The sequence below is a fragment of the Gorilla gorilla genome, chromosome 4 (assembly GCF_029281585.2).
Source record: "Gorilla gorilla gorilla isolate KB3781 chromosome 4, NHGRI_mGorGor1-v2.1_pri, whole genome shotgun sequence".
NCBI classification, from domain to species: Eukaryota; Metazoa; Chordata; class Mammalia; order Primates; family Hominidae; genus Gorilla; species Gorilla gorilla.
The window spans coordinates 53,380,341-53,399,276 of NC_073228.2; the positions used below are offsets into that span (position 1 = coordinate 53,380,341).

The 18,936-nt window shown below is 51.5% G+C and overlaps 1 protein-coding gene and 1 long non-coding RNA gene across 4 annotated transcripts in view; one reads left to right on the forward strand and one right to left on the reverse strand.

Annotated features, from left to right (window-relative positions):
* Positions 1–18,936, forward strand: part of PLXDC1 (plexin domain containing 1) — an 84,447-nt gene that overhangs the window by 54,912 nt on the left and 10,599 nt on the right. For both annotated transcript variants that reach the window (XM_055388268.2, XM_055388269.2), the window contains exons 8-11: positions 8,946–9,041; positions 13,126–13,207; positions 17,489–17,549; positions 18,605–18,740. In XM_055388268.2, the coding sequence (XP_055244243.2) occupies positions 8,946–9,041; positions 13,126–13,207; positions 17,489–17,549; positions 18,605–18,740 (375 nt within the window). The remainder of the gene's footprint in view (positions 1–8,945; positions 9,042–13,125; positions 13,208–17,488; positions 17,550–18,604; positions 18,741–18,936) is intronic.
* Positions 4,777–18,936, reverse strand: part of LOC109026854 (uncharacterized) — a 35,115-nt gene continuing 20,955 nt past the window's right edge. For both annotated transcript variants that reach the window (XR_010133810.1, XR_008680150.2), the window contains 2 exons: positions 7,189–10,193; positions 4,777–5,752 (listed from right to left, as the gene is read on the reverse strand). This is a non-coding gene — a long non-coding RNA (uncharacterized lncRNA). The remainder of the gene's footprint in view (positions 5,753–7,188; positions 10,194–18,936) is intronic.

Genomic DNA, 18,936 nt, shown 5'->3' on the forward strand with positions numbered 1-18,936 from the left:
CTCCTTTACCGGAACTTTCCTGTCCTTTCCGAGGCAGACTTGAGTCCAGATATATGTCAGGGCCTGAGCTGTGTGTACCTTCCTGCCAGGCTGCACGTAAGGGAGGGGTGGGTCCCAGAGCTGGCTACAGAAGGGATCTAGGGGCAGCCACGTGAGGAAGTGGGTGCAGGGAGAAGCTGAGGATCTGGCCGATTTTGCTTTTTCTGATAAAGGATCCTTTAAAGTGCCCTTCGTTGGAAGTTTTTAATCCATCTGGGGGCCCATCCTTCCCTCTTTTCCCTTCTCACTTCTGTTTTTCCCACTACTCTGCTCCCTGAGTCATTTCTGGCCTCTTCTTTCTCTGCCTTTTTCTGCTTTGCTTCAATGCTGAGGGACCCCCCTACTTCTCCCCCGTGGGGCAGGGTCCCCTGCTGGGGCTCCACTCGTGATTATTGAATGAATAATCACATGAGCCAAGGAACAAAAGAATGCATGAAGACTTTTTCCCAACCCAACCTCTTAGATTTTTTTATATGGTAACCACCCATTCCAGGTGGGAGTTTGTGGATCGACCTGTCATCTCCTAATTTCTTCTGGCCAAGCCAGCACTCTCCCATGGGCATCTGGCATTGAAACACAAAGGGACATGCAAACCTCTCACTTGAACCATTAACCTTACTTGTTTGGGGCCAGGCATGGTGGCTACGCCTGTAATCCCAGCACTTTGAGAGGCCGAGGGGGGTGGATCGTTTGAGGCCAGGAGTTTGAGACCAGCCTGGCCAAGATGGTGAAACCCCATCTCTACTAAAAATACAGAAATCAGCCAGGTGTGGTGGCAGGCACCTGTAATCCCAGCTCCTCGGGAGGCTGAGGCAGGAGAATTGCTTGAACCCGGGAGGTGGAGGCTGCAGTGAGCTGAGATTGTGCCACTGCACTCCAGCCTGGGCGACAGACCAAGACCCTGTCTCAAAAACAAAAACAAAACAAAACAAAAACAACCCCCCCCCCCAAAAAAAAAAGACAAAAAACAAAAACATTTCTTGTTTGGGCAGCAGTGTTTGCCAAGTCTGGACCTGAGTATTTCTGAATCTTTGATGCCTGGAAGCAGAGATAAAACAGAACGCCTTAAACTGCCAGAAATGGTGCTCTGGGGCAGCCTGCGTCTTGGTTCCAGAAAGGATCTGTTGGTCATGGAGATGGAAGTCATTGTCTTGGGCAAGCTCCAGATGTTGGTGAAACAATCCAAAACAAATAACCCAGGCGGGGGGGCGTAAGGATTCTTTTATTAAAAAAATAAAAATATCACCAAACCCACACTCGAACAAGTACAAGCTGGCAGTTGAAGTGAGCAAATAGTTTCAATTAGAGATATAGTTCCACCCCCCACCCTCATCCCCCTTTCTGCCACCACTCAGCCTCCCCCACTCCGCTGGAAGGACTGTATTTTCAGAGGACAGCTGGCGTCCCTGGCTGCACCCATGCTTGGGGCACATCCCCAACTCTGCCCCCCAGCCCGGATGGTGGGGAAACCCATCCCTAGAGCCTGGTGTGAGGTTTCTAGGAGACTTGCCTTCCCTGGCTGCCACTTGTGTCTCTATCCTCGAACTCAGTTCCCTTGAAAAGTCTGAGTCTCTATCTGTGCCCCACCCTGAGTCCCTTTGTCCCTCCCATTTCCCCTTCCTTCTGATGAGGGAAAGCTCTGCCCTGCAGCCTTGCAGGTGGAGAAATCCTGAAAGCCAGCTCTCCTCCCGCTTTGGGCTCTAGCTTAGAAGGGGGCATGTCTGGTTTACTGTGGTCTTTCAGGGTTGTCCTTTTGAGAATGGCAGTAATTTGTGGTGGGCTGGGGAGGAAGGGCGTGCTTCCTTTGGGCTATGGGCTGACATTATAAGTTGCTGAGGTTTTCATGACTATTTGTAACCCATTCATTCACTCACAGTCATTTCTTAAGGTCCTGTTAAGTGCAAGGCCTAGTGCTAGGGGATGAGGTACAGAGATAAATTCCATGCAGACTCTGTCTTAGCGGAGCTTGTGGTCTGGCTGCGGGAGTGGCCAGGAGAGCAGATATTGACCAAGCAATGTAATGGGGGACACTGGACATTGCTCAGGGAGTTGTAGACTCAGAGTGGGGCCGGGTCGGGGAGCAGTCACTTTGCCTGAGAGTGGGGGAAGTCTTCAAGGAGGGGACGTCATTTGAGCTGAGTCTTGAAGTATGAGGCAGTTGAAGCAAGAAAGGTTGACATTGGACTCTAGAACCTATGGCCTCAGGCACCCTGGAAGTCAGGACATGGGAGACTTGGAGTTTCATGTTTATTTTTGATCCCATTGCATTTTGGTGCTGAAGGGGAAGGAGAGATGGCCCCTGGGAGTAATGAGTGGGGATGGTGTGTGAAAGTCTGCTTCAAACTTTCCATCCTCATCTAGATATTCCCAGGCCCCCAGGCTTACTCAGAGCCCAGGCCACCTTCTCATAGCCATTGGCATCACTCAGGGGCACCTGCAGCACAGGTGGCCTTGGTGCCACCTCTGGGCATGTGAATTACAAAAAGGTGCCCATCCTCCAATCTCTGTCAGATCCCACTCGGGCTTGGCAAAGGGTCTTTCTTGTGTCAAAGGGTCGCATATGTGTGTGCATATGAGTATGTGCTCATGTGCAGGTGTGTGTGTGTCTTGGAGGGCTGGGGTGTGCACATGCGTGTGCGGGGCTCTGTGGACCCCTCGCCACCTCAGCTTTCCATGGAGGGTTCCTTCCTCTTAGAGCCACAGTGACTCTGTAGACACCTGGCAGTTACTGCCTGATATTTACGAGGCTTGCCACGGGGCCTCCTCTCTCAGACTTAGGGTTCTTTAGGAGACAAACACACAATCATTCCATCTTTTGGATTTTGGCTTAATTTTATATATATATATATATATATATATATATATATATATATATATATATATATATTTTTTTTTTTTAAGACGGAGTCTTTCTCTGTCGCCCAGGCTGGAGTGCAATAGTGCAATTTCGGCTCACTGCAGCCTCTGCCTCCCGGGTTCCAGCGATTCCCCTACCTCAGCCACCCGGGTAGCTGGGATTACAGGCGCGTGCCACCATGCCTGGCTAATTTTTGTATTTTTATAGAGATGAGGTTTCACCATGTTGGCCAGGCTGGTCTCAAACTCCTGACCTCAGGTGACCCGCCCACTTTGACCTCCCAAAGTGCTGGGATTACAGGCATGAGCCACTGTGCCCGTAATTTTTAAATAATTTTTTTTATTTTTAAATAAACAACTGGGCTCAGTAAATTGTAAAGAGATGTGGCCTGACGCAGTGGCTCGCACCTGTAATCCCAGCACTTTGGGAATTGGAGGCGGGAGGATTGCTTGAGGCCAGGAGTTTGGGACCAGCCTGGGCAACATAGGGAGACCCTGTCTCTACCAAAGAATAAAAAAAAATTACCAGGGCATGAGCCTTTGGTGGGGGAGGTGGAGCTGGGGGCAGGGACTGAAGTGGGAGAATCACTTGAGCCCACGAAGCCAAGGCTGCAGTGAGCCGTGATTGCGCCACTGCACTCCAGCCTGGCAACAGAGTGAGACCCTGTCTCAAACAAAACAAAACAAAACAAAAAAGAAAGAAATGTAAATGTTTCCCTTTGACTCTTTTAGAAACACAAATCAGGAAGCTCTCAGCAGGGGTGTGCTGGAGATCATGTATGCAGCTGGGTGAGAGGCAACTGAACATGTCTCTTCCTAACTCCATGTTCAGTAACTTTTTTGAAAGGGTAGCTGGAAGTCAGCTACCGTGGAAGTATTTACACCACAGAAATTGGCAACAACGGCAATTCAGGACTCCTCTGCCCCTACCTGCACCCCAGCCCCCAGGCAGTTGTTAAATATTTATCTGCACTCACAACTTTGGTGACTTTCTGGAGCCACAGTGGCTTCCAGCCCTGAGGTTTTTTAAAAGTCTAGCCTCTGATTTTAAAACAAAGACTGTGTGGCTTTGGGCAAATAACGTCCCCTCTCCGATCTCACTTTTCTCCTTTGTAAAGTGGGGAGAGCAGGGATGTCTGTCTGTGCACCTCAGAAAGTTGTAAGGGGAAATGAGGTGGTGCAGCTCCAGGGAACCTGCAAGGCTGCGAGCTTACTGAGTGCTCTGCACTCAGCACAGCCCCTGCACAGAGCAGGTGTCTGCACTGACATGCTGAAGGAGTCAACAAATGTGCTGCATGGTGGCGCTGTGCTCTTGTAGTTTTCTCATTTAAGTAGATGTTTTCCGTCTACTTAATGGCTAGGCTTGGTAAATTGTAAAGAGATGTGGCCTGTGTGGTGGCTCATGTCTAGAACCTCAGCACTTTGGGAGGCTGAGGCAGGCAGACTGCTTGAGCCTGGGAGTTGGAGACCAGCCTGGGTAGTACAGGGAGACCCATCTCTACTAAAAATACAAAAATTAGCCAGGCATGATGGGGTGTGCCTGTAATACCAGCTACTTGGAAGGCTGAGGCAGGATTACTGAGCCTGGGAGGTCAAGGCTGCAGTGAACTGTGATTGCGCCGTTACACTCCAGCCTGGGTGACAGAGCGAGACCCTGTCTCTAAATAAATAAATAAATGAAAAAGTAAAGTGCTATACAAAGTTGTATCCGTCTATGGGTTAATCTGTCTGAACCTCAGTTTCCCCACTTATGAATGAATGGCAAGACAACTTGATTTTTTTTTTTTTTTTTTTTGAGATAGAGTCTCACTCTGTTGCCCAGGCTGGAGTGCAGTGGTGCAATCTCGGCTCACTGCAGCCTCCACCTCCTGGGTTCAAGCAATTCTCCCGCCTTAGCCTCCCAAGTAGCTGGGATTACAGGTGCTCACCACCATGCCTGGCTAATTTTTTAAATTTTTAGTAGAGACGGGGTTTCACCATGTTGGCCAGACTGGTTGCAAACTCCTGACCTCAAGTGATCCACCTGCCTCAGCCTCCCAAAATGCTGAGATTACAGGTGTACAGCCAACTTGACTTCTTAACTCCCTTGCTCTCTCAACCTGATATGTCTGAGTCTCTGAAGCTGTAGTTCATCTCCTCTCTCATAAAGCCCACACCTGCGCAGTGCTCGCCTTGGGGACCACCTGGACTCCTCATCCCACCCACTCTGTCCAGCTGCTTTCCTGAGGAGGAGCAAGTTCCCTGATCTGCCTGGGATGGAAGGAAGGGAGGGAGACGTGGGAGGAGGCCTGGATCTCATTCTAAACCATCCGGCTCCAGTGCAGGAGTCGGGCGAAGGAAGGAGCTGCAGGGCTGGAGCTGTCATCCTCCTGGTAGGAAAGGAAGACCAAGGCTAAAGTCCTCTCCACCGCCTCTCCCCATGGGAGTCAATGGGTGTGTGTTGCGGGGAGATGGATTCCAAGATAAGTACTCTCTGAGCAGCCCTCAGAGGGGGCGTGGGAAATTCACCTCAGTCTCCAGGGTCCCCAGTCCATTCACCACCTGAGCACTGCCGTCCCCTACTGCTCCCATGACCTCATTCTCCAGTGGGGGCAAAAGCAAGAAACAGTAATCAGGAAGAAACAAGGGGAAGCTAGGGTGGGGGCAGTGGCATCCACAGCAGGAGAAGCAGGCAGAAGCAGGAGAAGCAGGAGAAGCAGCAGAAGAGAGGAGAGGCCTGCAGGATGACGGGTGGGAACAGGGCGTCTGGAGTGCCAGCACAGTACCGCGGTCAGGCCGCCTCTGTGGGCCTCCTCTCTCTCCACAGCAGCGGGGAACTGGGGGACCCATCAGACTTGCTGACAAGAAATATGCCGTCCTAGAGAGAGAGAGACAGAGGGAGAAAGACAGAGTAAGGACAGGAAAGAGAAAGCAATGCGTGCCATCCTTCCTCCTCATGTTCAAGTTTATAAACATTGCTTAAGGTGGACTTTGAGGTGTTAGAAGAGGCTGAAAATGCCCTAGAGACTCAGCCATGAGAAGAACAGCAAAAAAGCAGTCGGGGCAGAGAGAAAAGGGGCTCACATGCTTCGAGGGCTCCTGGGGTCCTTGTGCGTTGAGTGTCTCCCTTAATTCTCAGGACAACACCATTCGCATGGCATCACCAGCCCCATGTGTGGATGCGGCTCACTGAGTCCCTTGTTCAAGGTCACACAGGCGGTAAGGGCAGAGCCTGTCTGCCCAGCTGCGGCAACCCTAAGCCTCCTCTCCTTGTGTGGTCACCCTCCGGGGGCCGAGCTTCTTTTCCTCCATGCTCTCATCAGTGCCCCCATCTGCTTTCCCCTTTCCACTCGGCCTGGAGCAGCATCTGGCCTGTGGGTAGCAGGTGCACCCTCCTAGTGGCATGGGAGTGGGGGGCACCAGCATTTCAGACATAGGCCTCAGGGATGTAGATGCTGCTCAGCTCCAGGGAATCTTTACTGACACCAATGCCAGAGCAGTCTTCTTTTCACTGCATGGAATGACATTCCAAGGTCTTGAATGTTTCAGGGGCTGAAGTGTCCTGCAGCAGGGCAGTATGTTGGGAAGAGAGCATGCTTTGGTGCCAGACCCACGGGGGCGCAGTCCTGGGTTAAGTAGGAGGGACTAATTCCAATGTTAAGGATAAATAAATAATGAGATACAGGCCAGGCATGGTGGCTCACACCTGTAATCCCAGCATTTTGGGGGTCTGAGGCAGGCATATCACCTGAGGTCAGGAGTTTGGGACCAGCCTGGCCAATATGGTGAAACTCCCTCTCTACCAAAAATACAAAATATTAGCCAGGTGTGGTGGTGGGCACCTGTAATCCCAGCTACTCGGGAGGCTGAGGCAGGAGAATTGCTTGAACCTGGGAGGCAGAGGTTGCAGTGAGCCGAGATCATCCCACTGCACTCCAGCCTGGGTGACAGAGCGAGACTGAGTCTCAATAAGTAAATAAATAATGAGATACTATGTGAACCATGGACAAACCTCCTCTAGATTCCTTACATAGGAGGGGATGTGGGGGCGGGGCACCCAGCAGTGGCACGGGACGCCCACCCCTTTGTGGATGCCCCTACTCAGCTCTTCTGCCACCTTGGGAAATTTTCCTCCAAACCACCTTCAGCTGAGCGAGAAACGTATGTCCCCACCTACTTCTAGTGATGAAAACCCAATTCAAACTCGCTTAAATGGAAAAGGGGGGTGCACGGAGGATACTGAAGTAGCCCAAAGAACCAAAAGAAGAGCTGAACAGCGGGGCAGGTCCTGGAACCCCAGGGCCCAGAACATACCAGCACTTCCTGTTTCTCTCCATGAGGTGGCTTCATTCTCTGCCTTTCCCCATGAGCCCGGTACTGTGGCCATTCACAGGCTCTGAGCTTGCATCTTCTCAGCTTCATTACCAGACAGCAAAAGGCCTCTTGGTTACGGTTGAAAAGTCCCAGGGGAGGTCTCTGATTGGTCCAGCTCACAGCCGATACCCAGGCCTGGACCAATCACAGCGTGGCCAGAGAGGCAGGATCATGGAAGAAGATGGCAGCTGTGGTTCAGTCCACCTGTAGGAATGGGCCAGGCACAGTACCCCAAGGGGAATGCTGCTGTTTCCAGAAGACGAAAGGGTGTTGGGCGGACCAAACACTGAGTGGCTCTTTCCTCTTGTGGGGTAACTCATTCTCAAAGCTCAATTCCTGGCTGTCTGCTTCTTATTCTTTTTTCTTTCTTTTCTTTCTTTCTATTCTTTTTCTCTTTCTTTCTTTCTTTCTTTCTCTCTCTCTCTCCCTCTCTTTTTTTTTTTTTTTCTTTTCAGAGTCTTGCTCTTGTCACCCAGGCTAGAGTGCAGTGGCACAATCTCAGCTGACTGCAACCTCTGCCTCCCAGGTTCAAGCGATTCTCCTGCCTCAGCCTCTCAAGTAGCTGGGATTACAGGCGTGTACCACCACACCCAGCTAATTTTTGTATTTTTAGTAGAGACAGGGTTTCTACCAAAAACCCTGTTGGCCAGGCTGGTCTCGAACTCCTGACCTCAAGTGATCCACCTGCCTCGGCCTCCCAAAGTGCTGGGATTACAGGCGTGAGCCACCATGCCTGGCTGGGCTGCCTGCCTTTCAAAATTGAAGAAAACCAACCCCAAGTCATGGTTCCTGGGTGGGTATCGTGGCCTAGAGAGAAGTATCAGAGCACCTCAGATTGTCATTTTAAAAAAGAAGCCTTTCATCTACAGTTCCAGCTTTTTCCTCCCAAGGGTGTTGTGGTAGGTGTTTCTGTCTTTCCACTCCACAGACAAGAAACTGAGGTCCAAATGACTTGCCTGAGGTTATCCAGCAAGTCGTGAGCAGAACTAGAACGAACTTGGATCTCCTGACTCTGAGGTCCTGTGAGAAGTTTCTGCAGGGACCAAAGTAGGACTTGAGCCCGGCTGCAAGCCCTGAGCCTTGCTGGGGGATTCGTCCAGGAGGGGTGAGGTGGATGGTGGACAGCAACATGCAAAAGTCAGCCTGTCCATCTGCAGACATTCACAGAGCACTCAGCGAGGTTCAGGACCAGATGATCATGGTCTCACACATCCCCAGCCTCCAAATAGACCCTCATGTCCACACAGTGTGATGAGTGCAGTGGGAGGGGGGCACCTGGCCTGAGCCAGGCAGAGGAGGGAGCTGGCCAAGGAGGGCTGCTCAGGGGAAGTGGCCCTTGAGCTAGATCTGCAAGGATGAGCTAGACAGGAAGAAGGGGTGGAAGAACATCTTGGGTCAGGGGAATAGCAGTTGTGAAGGTGCAGAGGCAAGGAGAAGCAAGCATGGGATCCCATTTGTCCTGCCCCCAAGAGCAGCCAGGTCTCTGCGTTGAGTCACTTAGCCTCACACCACGACACTCTCCTCTCCAGGTCCACACCTGTCCCTGTCACCAGCAGCGCCAACATCATTGTCCCAGGCTGCTGGGTGCACTTACTGCCTTCAGTGCAGCAGGCTGACCTGTCAGACTGTCTGGGAAGAGGCCTCGATGCCCTCTGCCTGTGATATGCTCCTGACAACAGGCTCTGCCTCTGTTTCAGAATCTCGGCGAAGGAGCATCTTTGAATACCACCGCATAGAGCTGGACCCCAGCAAGGTCACCAGCATGTCGGCCGTGGAGTTCACCCCATTGCCGAGTGAGTAGGGGTCATTCCACCATCCCGGAAAGAGCTCTGGAGTCAAGCAGACTGGCTTCATGTCCCAGGCCCATGACTGACTCCTGTTTTGTGCAGCCACCTAACTTTTCGGGGCCCTCCATCTCTCTTTTGTAATCCAAGCCTGATGCCACCTCCCTCCCAGAGATAGGGTAAGGGTGAGAACCACCTAGGTGGAGTTGAGCACATCGGCCGCAGCTCTGACACTGACGGGTCCATTCCGGGCTTGGGGTGGGGGTTAGGGCTTGATCTAGGACAGCTATTGTTATTCCCACATAACTGAAACCCGGGAAAGCTGTACCTCTGAGAACGCCTAGACTGAGCCACCAGAAAAGGTGATCCAGGAACTGGATGGGCCTCAGTTTGTCATTGTATTCTCCTTAGAGGAGGTGATGCTGCGGTCCACAGGCAGGAGGCAATGGAGGGATTTAGCAGGTGGCCTCCATAAACCATGGGACCCTGGCCCTCTGCACCCCACTCACCCATGCTGAAGGCAGCCACCTGCTGTTGTGGAACCCACAGGATCCGCAGTGGATGCTCTTCGGGATGGGGCTGGGACGGCTGAGACTGCGGGAAGGAGGACAGCATCTTCCTTCTTGTTGTTTTATGAAGGTCTTCATTTCCTCTCCCATCTTGTGGTGCCCCCAGCTTCCTGCTGAAGCCATGGCCTTCTCCCTGCCTTAGTGGCATTTCTTCTTCTTCTTCTTCTTCTTTTTTTTTTTTTTTTTTTTTTGAGACAGTCTCACTCTGTTGCCCAGGCTAGAGTGCAGTGGTGTGATCTCGGCTCACTGCAATCTCTATCTCCCAGGTTCAAGTGATTCCCCTGCCTCAGCCTCCCAAGTAGCTGGGATTACAGGCACCCGCCACCATGCCCGGCTAATTTTTGTATTTTTAATAGAAATAGCGTTTCACTCTGTCGGCCAGGCTGGTTTTGAACTCCTGACCTCAAGTGATCCACCCACCTTGGCCTCCCAAAGTGCTGGGATTACAGGTGTGAGCCACCACGCCTGGTGCTGGGATTTCAGGCGTGAGCCACCATGTCCAGTGTTGGAATTACAGGCATGAGCCACCATGCCCGGTCTTCAGTGGCATTTCTTGCCTCTCTTTACCCCTGCTTCCTCTTCCTTGGAGGTCCTGAGAGCAGGGGATGGAGAAGGAAGAGGAAGAGAAGGAGAGAGGACCTTCTCAAATGCTAGGCCATGTCTCAGACAGGGCTCAGCAGGTGTCTTTCCCTGGACAACAGGAAGGACTCAGACACCAGGGGGTCACAGGGCTGGGACACTTTAGGGGTCACAGGGCTGGGACGCTTTAGGGGTCACAGCCATACCCCAACCCTATCACTCTCCATCGGGGCAGAAGGCTCAGGGCCTGAGAACCAGGGTTCCTCGAGGACTGGTGAGAGCAAACCTCAGGCTCTATGATGTGGATAAAACTGCATTTAGGAGCAAGGACATCCAAGGGCAGGGCTGACTGCCTGGGTGGAAGCAGTGAAATGTTTTGGGAATGCATTTCTGGGACACTGTACATTTAAGGTACTTCTCACCCCTCCGGTGAATTTTGTGAGCATTTAATAGCATTCAGGCCATCTGAAATGTTGATGAGAAATAAAGGTCAGTAGGTGTTATGAATACCCCAGGAGGATCCCAGGAGTTTCTCTGTGGCCAGTTTGACTGGAGTCTTTTAAGGGGCCTCCAAAGTCACTGGGAAAGGCAAGGGCAGGGCTCCCACCTGGAAGCAGCTGGTAAAGGAGGGGTAATGCTATCAAGGCTGTGATTTGAGCCCCTGGGAAGCCAGATAGGGAGAAAACTCTCTGTATCCCCTGGCTTCTCCCTTACCATTTGGGTGTGGGAAGGACTTGTCCAGATTACTTCAGAGGGGTGAGTGGCTTATCTCCAAGCCATCGTATTCTGTAGCTGGTCCCTCCTGGTCCCTCTTCTAGGAGAGACCCATAAAAAAGTGGCCTGGGGTGGGAGTGAGAGCTGAGGAAGGGGCAGGGGAAACCCACAGTGAGACCTCAAGGCTAAGAGCTTGATCTCTATGTTCAAACAGACCTTGGTTCAAACCCAGACCTCTCACTGTCAGCTCCATGACTCTCTCCAAGCCTCAGTTCCCTCCTCCATAAAATGGGGATAACAAGAGCACTTATATATTGATTCGACATACCATGTGCCAGGCACTGTTCCAGACCCTCTGGATACACAGGGAACAAAACAGCCAGAGAGTGCTCATCCTCCTGCACAGGGCAGCCCCTGCTTCTTTCCTGCCCATGGCTCTTTCCATCCACTCTCCCAGGGCCTTCAACACCACAGCAGACAAAAGGACACAGTGCCACCCACTGCCAGTCCCTCCCAGAGTGACTGAAGGTGGCCACACTGTGCCCACGCAGCCTCTCTCCCACTCACCAAGGGCTGGTTCCCAGCTGCCATCTTGCTGGGGCTCCATGTAATGCACATTGGCTCCTGAGTTAATGGATCACATGAGAACTCACACAGGAAGAAACGCATGCAATGTTGATCAAATGAGTGGTCATTTTTCTGTTGTTAGTTGTCACTTCTTGTGGCTATCAAGGTGTTCTGTTCTGTTGCTTATAAGATAAGCCCTTCTGCACACAGTTGTTCTGGGTGAGTGCCTGTCTCTCTTTGCAATCAAATATACGGGCTTTGTGACAGCTACTTGCCACTCAGAGGTCATCTGGTTCATTAAAGTGAGTAGCACTGGATTGCAAGTGAACAGCTCTTAAATCCAGCCCCCGTGCCTACTGCGCCCCCTGCCCTGCTGCTCCTGTGCCTGGCCTGTGCCAGAAGGGTTCACACACCCTCCAGCAACCTGGTCCCACTAATCTGCTCTCTGGCTCTGTCCTGCCCAGGCTGGGCCCCAGCTGTCGCTCCCTCTTCATTCGTACTAATTCCAGCCCCTTCACTCTGTGCAGCCTGGTAGCAGTTCTGGCTGCTGCTGGGACCACATCTGGGCCGTTCCCCTCTCGGCTCTGCACATGGGACCTTTCTGCCTTGACTTCTTCTCTCCCAGGAGAGCTGTTTTCTCCCCATGGACCGAACATCAGGAGTGGGCAGTGAGTGCCCCCAACAAGCACTGGGGGCAACCAGAGCATCTTTTAAAACAATAACTTTTATTGTACATATTTCAGGTATACAGCATGATGCTATGGGATGCATATAGACAGTGAGATGGTTACCATGATGAAGCAATTAACATATCCATCATCTCACAGTTCCCTTAGATTTTTTGTTCTTGTGGCAAGAGCAGCTAAAATCTACTCATTTAGCATGAACTCCACATACAGTACAATTTTATTACCTACAGTCCTCATGTTATACAGTAGATTCTAGCCTTGTTCATCCTACATACCTGCTACTTTGTATGCTCTGACCTTTAAAAAATCCCTTTCAACCCTTTGACTGTGGGACACACACCTGAAAGTATAATGTCTCCGACTAGGTGAGATTCCTTTGTACACACTTACAGCACCTTGTGATTTGCCGTCATAGACCTCATGACAGTTCTAATTCTGTAGTGATTTTTGATTATCTGTTTAGTGTCTGTGTCCCCATATGAGTCTAAGCCCTAAGAAGGCAGGGACTAGGTCTCACTGCTGAATCCCCAGCACCCAGTTTAGGGCCTGACCTTCTAGTGAGAAGGAAGGAAGCTAGGGAGGGAGGAAGCGAGGGAGGCAGGGAGCGAGGGAGTGAGGGACAGAAGAAGGAAAAAAGGAAGGGAGGGAGGGAGGGAGGGAGAGATGGTGGGGAGGCTGAGGCAGGAGGATCACTTGAACCCAGAAGTTCAAGGCTATAGTGAGCCATGATCAGGTCATCACACACCAACCTGGGCAACACAGCGAGACCTCATCCCTTAAAAAAAAAAAAAAAAAAAAAAAAAGAAGTTAGGAATTGGGGCTGGACTGGACCAAGGGAGGTGGCATTAATGACCTTAAAGGTCTCCTCAAAGTCAGGGGCTCCATAGTTCTGTAAATACCAGGAATTCAGAGTTGCACCCTTTGGAGCCCAAGGAGAGGCTCGGTGCTGAGCGGCCACTGCCTTCTCTCTTGCAGCCTGCCTGCAGCATAGGAGCTGTGACGCCTGCATGTCCTCAGACCTGACCTTCAACTGCAGCTGGTGCCATGTCCTCCAGAGGTTTGTGCCCAGGGTTACCTGCTGACTCCCACTGGCCGACCGTGGAGGGGAAGAGGGTGGCATGGCCCCACTCCTGGCCTCACTGCCCACAGTCAGCCAACATGAGAGTATCTCTGGCCAGTGCCACTCTGACTCTTAGGACAAGAACATGGCCTGGGGGCTTCTGGAAGACCATTTAGGGATTCCAGCTGCTCAGGCTCCCTCCTCACACCCAGGAGGAGAGGGTTCATCCTGGAACAGGGCTTCTCAGAGTGTTCCACAGCTGTGGGCATTAGACCTTGGGCTCCAGTTAAACACACTGGATTCCTGGGACCCATCCCAGACCCTCTGTATCAGGATCTCTGGGAGAGAACCCAGGAAGCTGCATTTTAACATCATGCTTCATCTGCAAACAAGTGTGAGAACTGCCAGTTCAGAGACAAAGTCTGGTCCAAAGACCCATGATCCCAAAACACCACCTCAAGATCTTTCTTGGGCTGCAAGGGATTTTTCTGAAGACCGGGGTGTGGACTACAGGCATCCGTGGAAAGTTGGGAGAGCTAAAAAGCTGTGTTTGCTTGCTTTTAGAAGCTCAGAAAATTCTGGGTGAGATTCAGTTTCAGTGATAATGTTCTTAAATCCATCTCCTCTTCCACTCCTTGTTCTGAAATCATTTCCTCACAGATTAGACTCAGCATTCAAGCTCTGTTCCCTGTCCAAGATAAATAAATGACAGGAGGAGGGGGAAGAAAAAGATTTCCTTGGGGACTAGAGTTCTCATGAGAGTGGGAAGTCCTATGAACTCCAAGGGCTTTTAAGGCAATCTTGAAAATTGCTAAATTATAGTCTCTGAGTTCCTGTGCAGCTGTCGTGCTGCTCCTTTCCAATGCTCCTTTCCAGTGCTTTTTTTTTTTTTGAGACAGAGTTTTGCTCTTGTTGCCCAGGCTGGAGTACAATGGTGTGATCTTGGCTCACTGCAACCTTTACCTCCTGAGTTCAAGCGATTCTCCTGCCTCAGCCTCCTGAGTAGCTGGGATTACAGGCACACACCACCACACCCAGCTAATTTTTTTGTATTTTTCTAGTAGAGATGGGGTTTCACCATGTTGGCCAGGCTTGTCTCAAACTCTTGACCTCAGGTAATCCATCTATCTCGGCCTTCCCAAAGGCGTGAGCCACTGCCCTGGCCCCAGTGATTTCCTTTGCCTCTGCACCATGGCCCACTCTGGAGTCTAAGAGTAACATTAATTCCAGGATTCCTTTGCTCCTTTCCAATATCCTGCTGCAAATGTAGAAGTTCTCGCCTTTATAGGCAGCCTGCCTAGCACACAGGACACAGCTCTGGGCCCAGAGGGGATGGGGTGTGCCCATCAGGTCTCCCAGGTGTTCTTCCCACCAGCTGTGCTTTTATTCACTCTCTTGGGGCCTCAGATGTTTACCCTGTAAAATGGGCTGGGGTCATGTGATTCAGGAAGATGTGGGAACAAACACACTGTTATTTAAACTCCTCAAGCAGTTTTTGTTTTGTTTTGAGACAGGGTCTTGCTCTGTCATCCAGGCTGGGGTGCAGTGGTGCAATCACAGCTCACTGTGGCCTCAACCTCCTGGCTCAAGCAATCCTCCTGCCTCAGTCTCCCCTGTAGTTGAAACCACAGGTGCACACCACCACACCCGGCCATTTTGCTAATATTTTGTAGAGATGGGGTCTCACTTTTTTGGCCAAGCTGGTCTTGAACTCCTGGGTTCAAGTGATCTGCCCTCCTCGGCCTCTCAAAATGCTGGGATTACAGGTGTGAGCCACTGCACCCAGGCTATCAAGATATCAAGAAGCATTTTTTTTTTTTTTTGAGACGGAGTCTCGCTCTGTCGCCCAGGCTGGAGTGCAGTGGCGTGATCTCGGTTCACTGCAAGCTCCGCCTCCCGGGTTCTGGCCATTCTCCTGCCTAAGCCTCCGGAGTAGCTGGGACTACAGGCGCCTGCAACCATGCCTGGCTAATTTTTTTTTTTTTTTTTTTTTTTAGTAGAGATGAGGTTTCACCCTGTTAGCCAGGACAGTCTCGATCTCCTGACCTCATGATCCGCCCCCCTCGGCCTCCCAAAGTACTGGGATTACAGGCGTGAGCCACCACGCCCAGCCACAAGAAGCATTTTTACAAAGCATTCAGCATCCTTCGCATGAGACTCACAGAGCCTCAGAAAGAATATGTAGGATAGACCCCAGGTTGGTTCTTCCTGGAGCAGAGCGTTGCAGAATAGTCTGCAGACTGTGAGGCTCTCCTTATACCTGGAGGGCTTGTAAAATGCAGATTCCTGGGCCCCATCCCACTGAATATGATCCTCTGGAACCAGGATCCCAGAAATCTGATTTTTGAAGTGGTCCCTCTTGTGTACTTTCAAATTTGAGAACCATGGTCTAAGCAATGGAGAGATGGCCTCAGATGAGCCCTGGGATCCTGGGGCTGGCTGCCACCACATGACTCAGCTTTCACAAGCGCTGAGCCATGAGAACTGCAAAATGGGTCAGATGACAGCCAACCTCTCCCATCAACACAACCCCCATTTAAAGCATATGCCCAAATTCAGAGACTATGAGTTAAATGAGGGCTGAGCCCTCCTCAACATTAGGAGGTTGGTCAGGCTGGGGGAAGGGCAAGGCCTCTGACTGTGTGCATCTGCAGGGGTTGTGTCAGCAAAGAGGAGCACAGAGAAACTCCACCTGGGGGAGCACGGCTGGTGCAGGCTGAAAACCATCCCATCCCCAGGCGCCCCATGGGCCTGGGCTCACTCCTGCACATTGTCCCTTCTTACAAGCTCTCTGGAGCCTCAGCTGCAACTGAGAGCTGAACCTAGGTCCCTAAAAACCCAGAGGGCAGGGCCAGCTGACATGGTCTTTCTGCCAACAGCTGCAGTCAGTCCCTGCATGGTTCTCTGCTCCCCTCCCCTCCACCCACTTTGCCTTTCACAGCCTCCCAGAGCTTTTCTCCTTGCTCTTGGGCTGGAATGGATTTAAACAATTTCATCTCTCATGGCAGGTGCCTGCCCGCCCCCGCCCCCACCATGACCCACTCTGAAGTCTAAGGGTAATGTTAATTCCAGGATTAGCTCCAGAAACGGGGGTCATAAACCCATACCAAAGGCTCAATCTTTGAAAGAATCAGTTAGCACAGTCTAAAAGAAACTTTTTTTTTTTTTAAGAGACAGGGTCTTGCTCTGTCACCCAGGCTGGAGTGCAGTGGTGCCATCATAGCTCACTATAGCCTTAAATTCCTGGGCTCAAGCAATCCTCCTGCCTCAGCCTCTCAAAACGCTGGGATTACAGGCATGAGCCACCACACCCAGCCCTAAAAGAAACTTTAGTTCTCAGCCTCCAATAGCCTTCCTAATCCTCCATCCCCCAAAGTAGTGGGCATAGAGGACCTGACAGAAGGAGAGTGTGGCTGGCTCAGTTCAGCCATCCCTGCTGCAGGAGGAGCAGCTCAGAGCCCAGAGGCATCTGTAGAAGGAAAGACTGACAGTTCCTGGCAAGTCTTGGCCCTTGGCCTCACCAAACCTCAGTGGGTGCTGGTGCAGTTAACCTGCTGAGAATTCCTTCTTGGCACTGGTGGTTCATGATGTTATTCTTCCCATGCAGACATCCCTGGGCTTGAGTAGGGCTTGGTGGGTTCCCCTAGCACCAGAGTAAAGAACGAAAAGTTGGGAATGATGGACGGAGAACATTCTCTGGTGCATCGTCATGCCCCCATCCTTTCCCTACAGGGGCGCTTGGTGTCTTCCAGCCCAGCTGAGCTGTCCAATGCCCTCTCCGGAGACCCTTGTCAGCCAGTTGTCTCCCAGCCTCTGGCAGGACCATCAGAAATGCCCTTGAATGATCACATGGGGAGGTGTTGACTAAGTCTGCTGAGGCCTACCTTTAGCCCTACTCTCTTTCCCAAGTTTAGGCACCTCAACAACCAGGATGAAAACACGTATGTGAATTGCCTGGATTCTCAGCAGTGTCATGGCAGCTCAGAGTCAAGGCGACCTTGAGGATTACTGGAGCTCATGCAGTCCTGCTAGCCCCTACACCTACTCACATGGGCAGATGTGGCCTTGGTCCTGGGGAGCTGGGTGGGAAGGAAGGCAGGGATGCCACAAACACCTTCATCTTCCGGGGAAGTAGAGGGAATGGGAGTGCCTGACTACCTCAGCCTGGGGACCTTGGCTCCTCTTCTCACTATCAGCAGAGAGCTGTTACTGAACAGTGAAAGGGGAAGGCTTCTTTGTCGATCCCATCATAACTCTGTCCTTTTGGTCCTCCTGCAGATGCTCCAGTGGCTTTGACCGCTATCGCCAGGAGTGGATGGACTATGGCTGTGCACAGGAGGTGAGAAGCATAAGTATCTGCTGCAACTCCTGTGCCAGGTGGTGAGGAACAGGAGGGCAGCCAGTAGGGCCTGCCCCTGGAAACTCTTCTCAAGGTGGCGTTAGCTCTTGGCAATATCCTCCCTTCCATCTAAGATTTGTTTTCCAGACTGCCTTGAGCCAATCAGACCCACTTTGGAAGGTTTCAGAGGGCTCTGTGGGTCTCTGAGACGAACATTCTGATGCCTTGACCTTAAGTGGGCAGCTCTCAAGGAATTCTTTTGGTGCATGCAGAGGGGATGTTGGGCATGGCCTCGGCCACTGCTGGCTCCTCTGGGAGACTGTGCACCTGCTGACATTAATGATGCACCTGCTAAGCCTCTGGTCCTCTGGCTTTTGAGGAAGGCAGTCATTCTGGGAGTGAGGAGGGTGGTTCCAGGCATCTCCTCTTTAGAATCCCATCCAGGTTCCTTCTCACTGCAAGAATTTTCCAGTACACTCAACACTGATTCTGGGTGGAAAGCATCCTATTCTCACACCATAGACTAACATAGATGGGTCTATTCATCTGTGCCCTCTTTTTTGCCCCCTCCCTTTATATCTTCTTGCAAAGCAAGCATGCTGCATGTGCCAAGCATGTCACTGTGAGTTGCCCTACCCTCGCTCTTATTTAACCTGAACCAAAAGCTGGGGGCCATTGCCCCCATTGATCGATCACAGGGGAAAACTGGGGCTCAGAGAAGTTTAATGAATTGGCCTGCATCTCGCTGCTAGAAGGTGACGGGCCCAGCATTTAAATATCAACTCTCCAGACCCCGTGGCCATACACTTACCACGGTCTATTTATTAGTCTGAGTCTGGGCTTTTAAAAAATCCTGTCCAGCTGCCTACTTTTGAAGTTAGCTGTTGGTGACCATTCAGATTTGCTCTATTTATTTAAGATTGGCATCTCAGCCCCTTCCTTGAGGAAGGATTTGAAGCAGCTGACAGATAAATTGCCCTGTAAGAGAAGATGCTTTCAGGATGAAGGGAAACGTGTAAATGCATTCAAGACACAGCACTGGCTCTCTCCTGCAGGCAGATGGCAGGACGTGCAAGGACTTCCAGGATGAGGACCACGACTCAGCCTCCCCTGACACTTCCTTCAGCCCCTATGATAGAGACCTCACCACTACCTCCCCCTCCCTCTTCATCGACAGCCTCACCACAGAAGGTAAGTTCTGAGCCCAGGTGGGGAGCAGAGAGGAGGCCAGGAAGGAGAGCTACCCCTCTGGGGCCCCCTCTCTGTCCCTGACAGGGATGATCTCATGGGATGGGAACTGCCCCATCCTTTTATAGCTAAGGGGGCCTGAAGTTCAGACAGTTTAGGTCACTTGCTGGTGAGAAGCAGAGCCAGATTTAGAACTTGA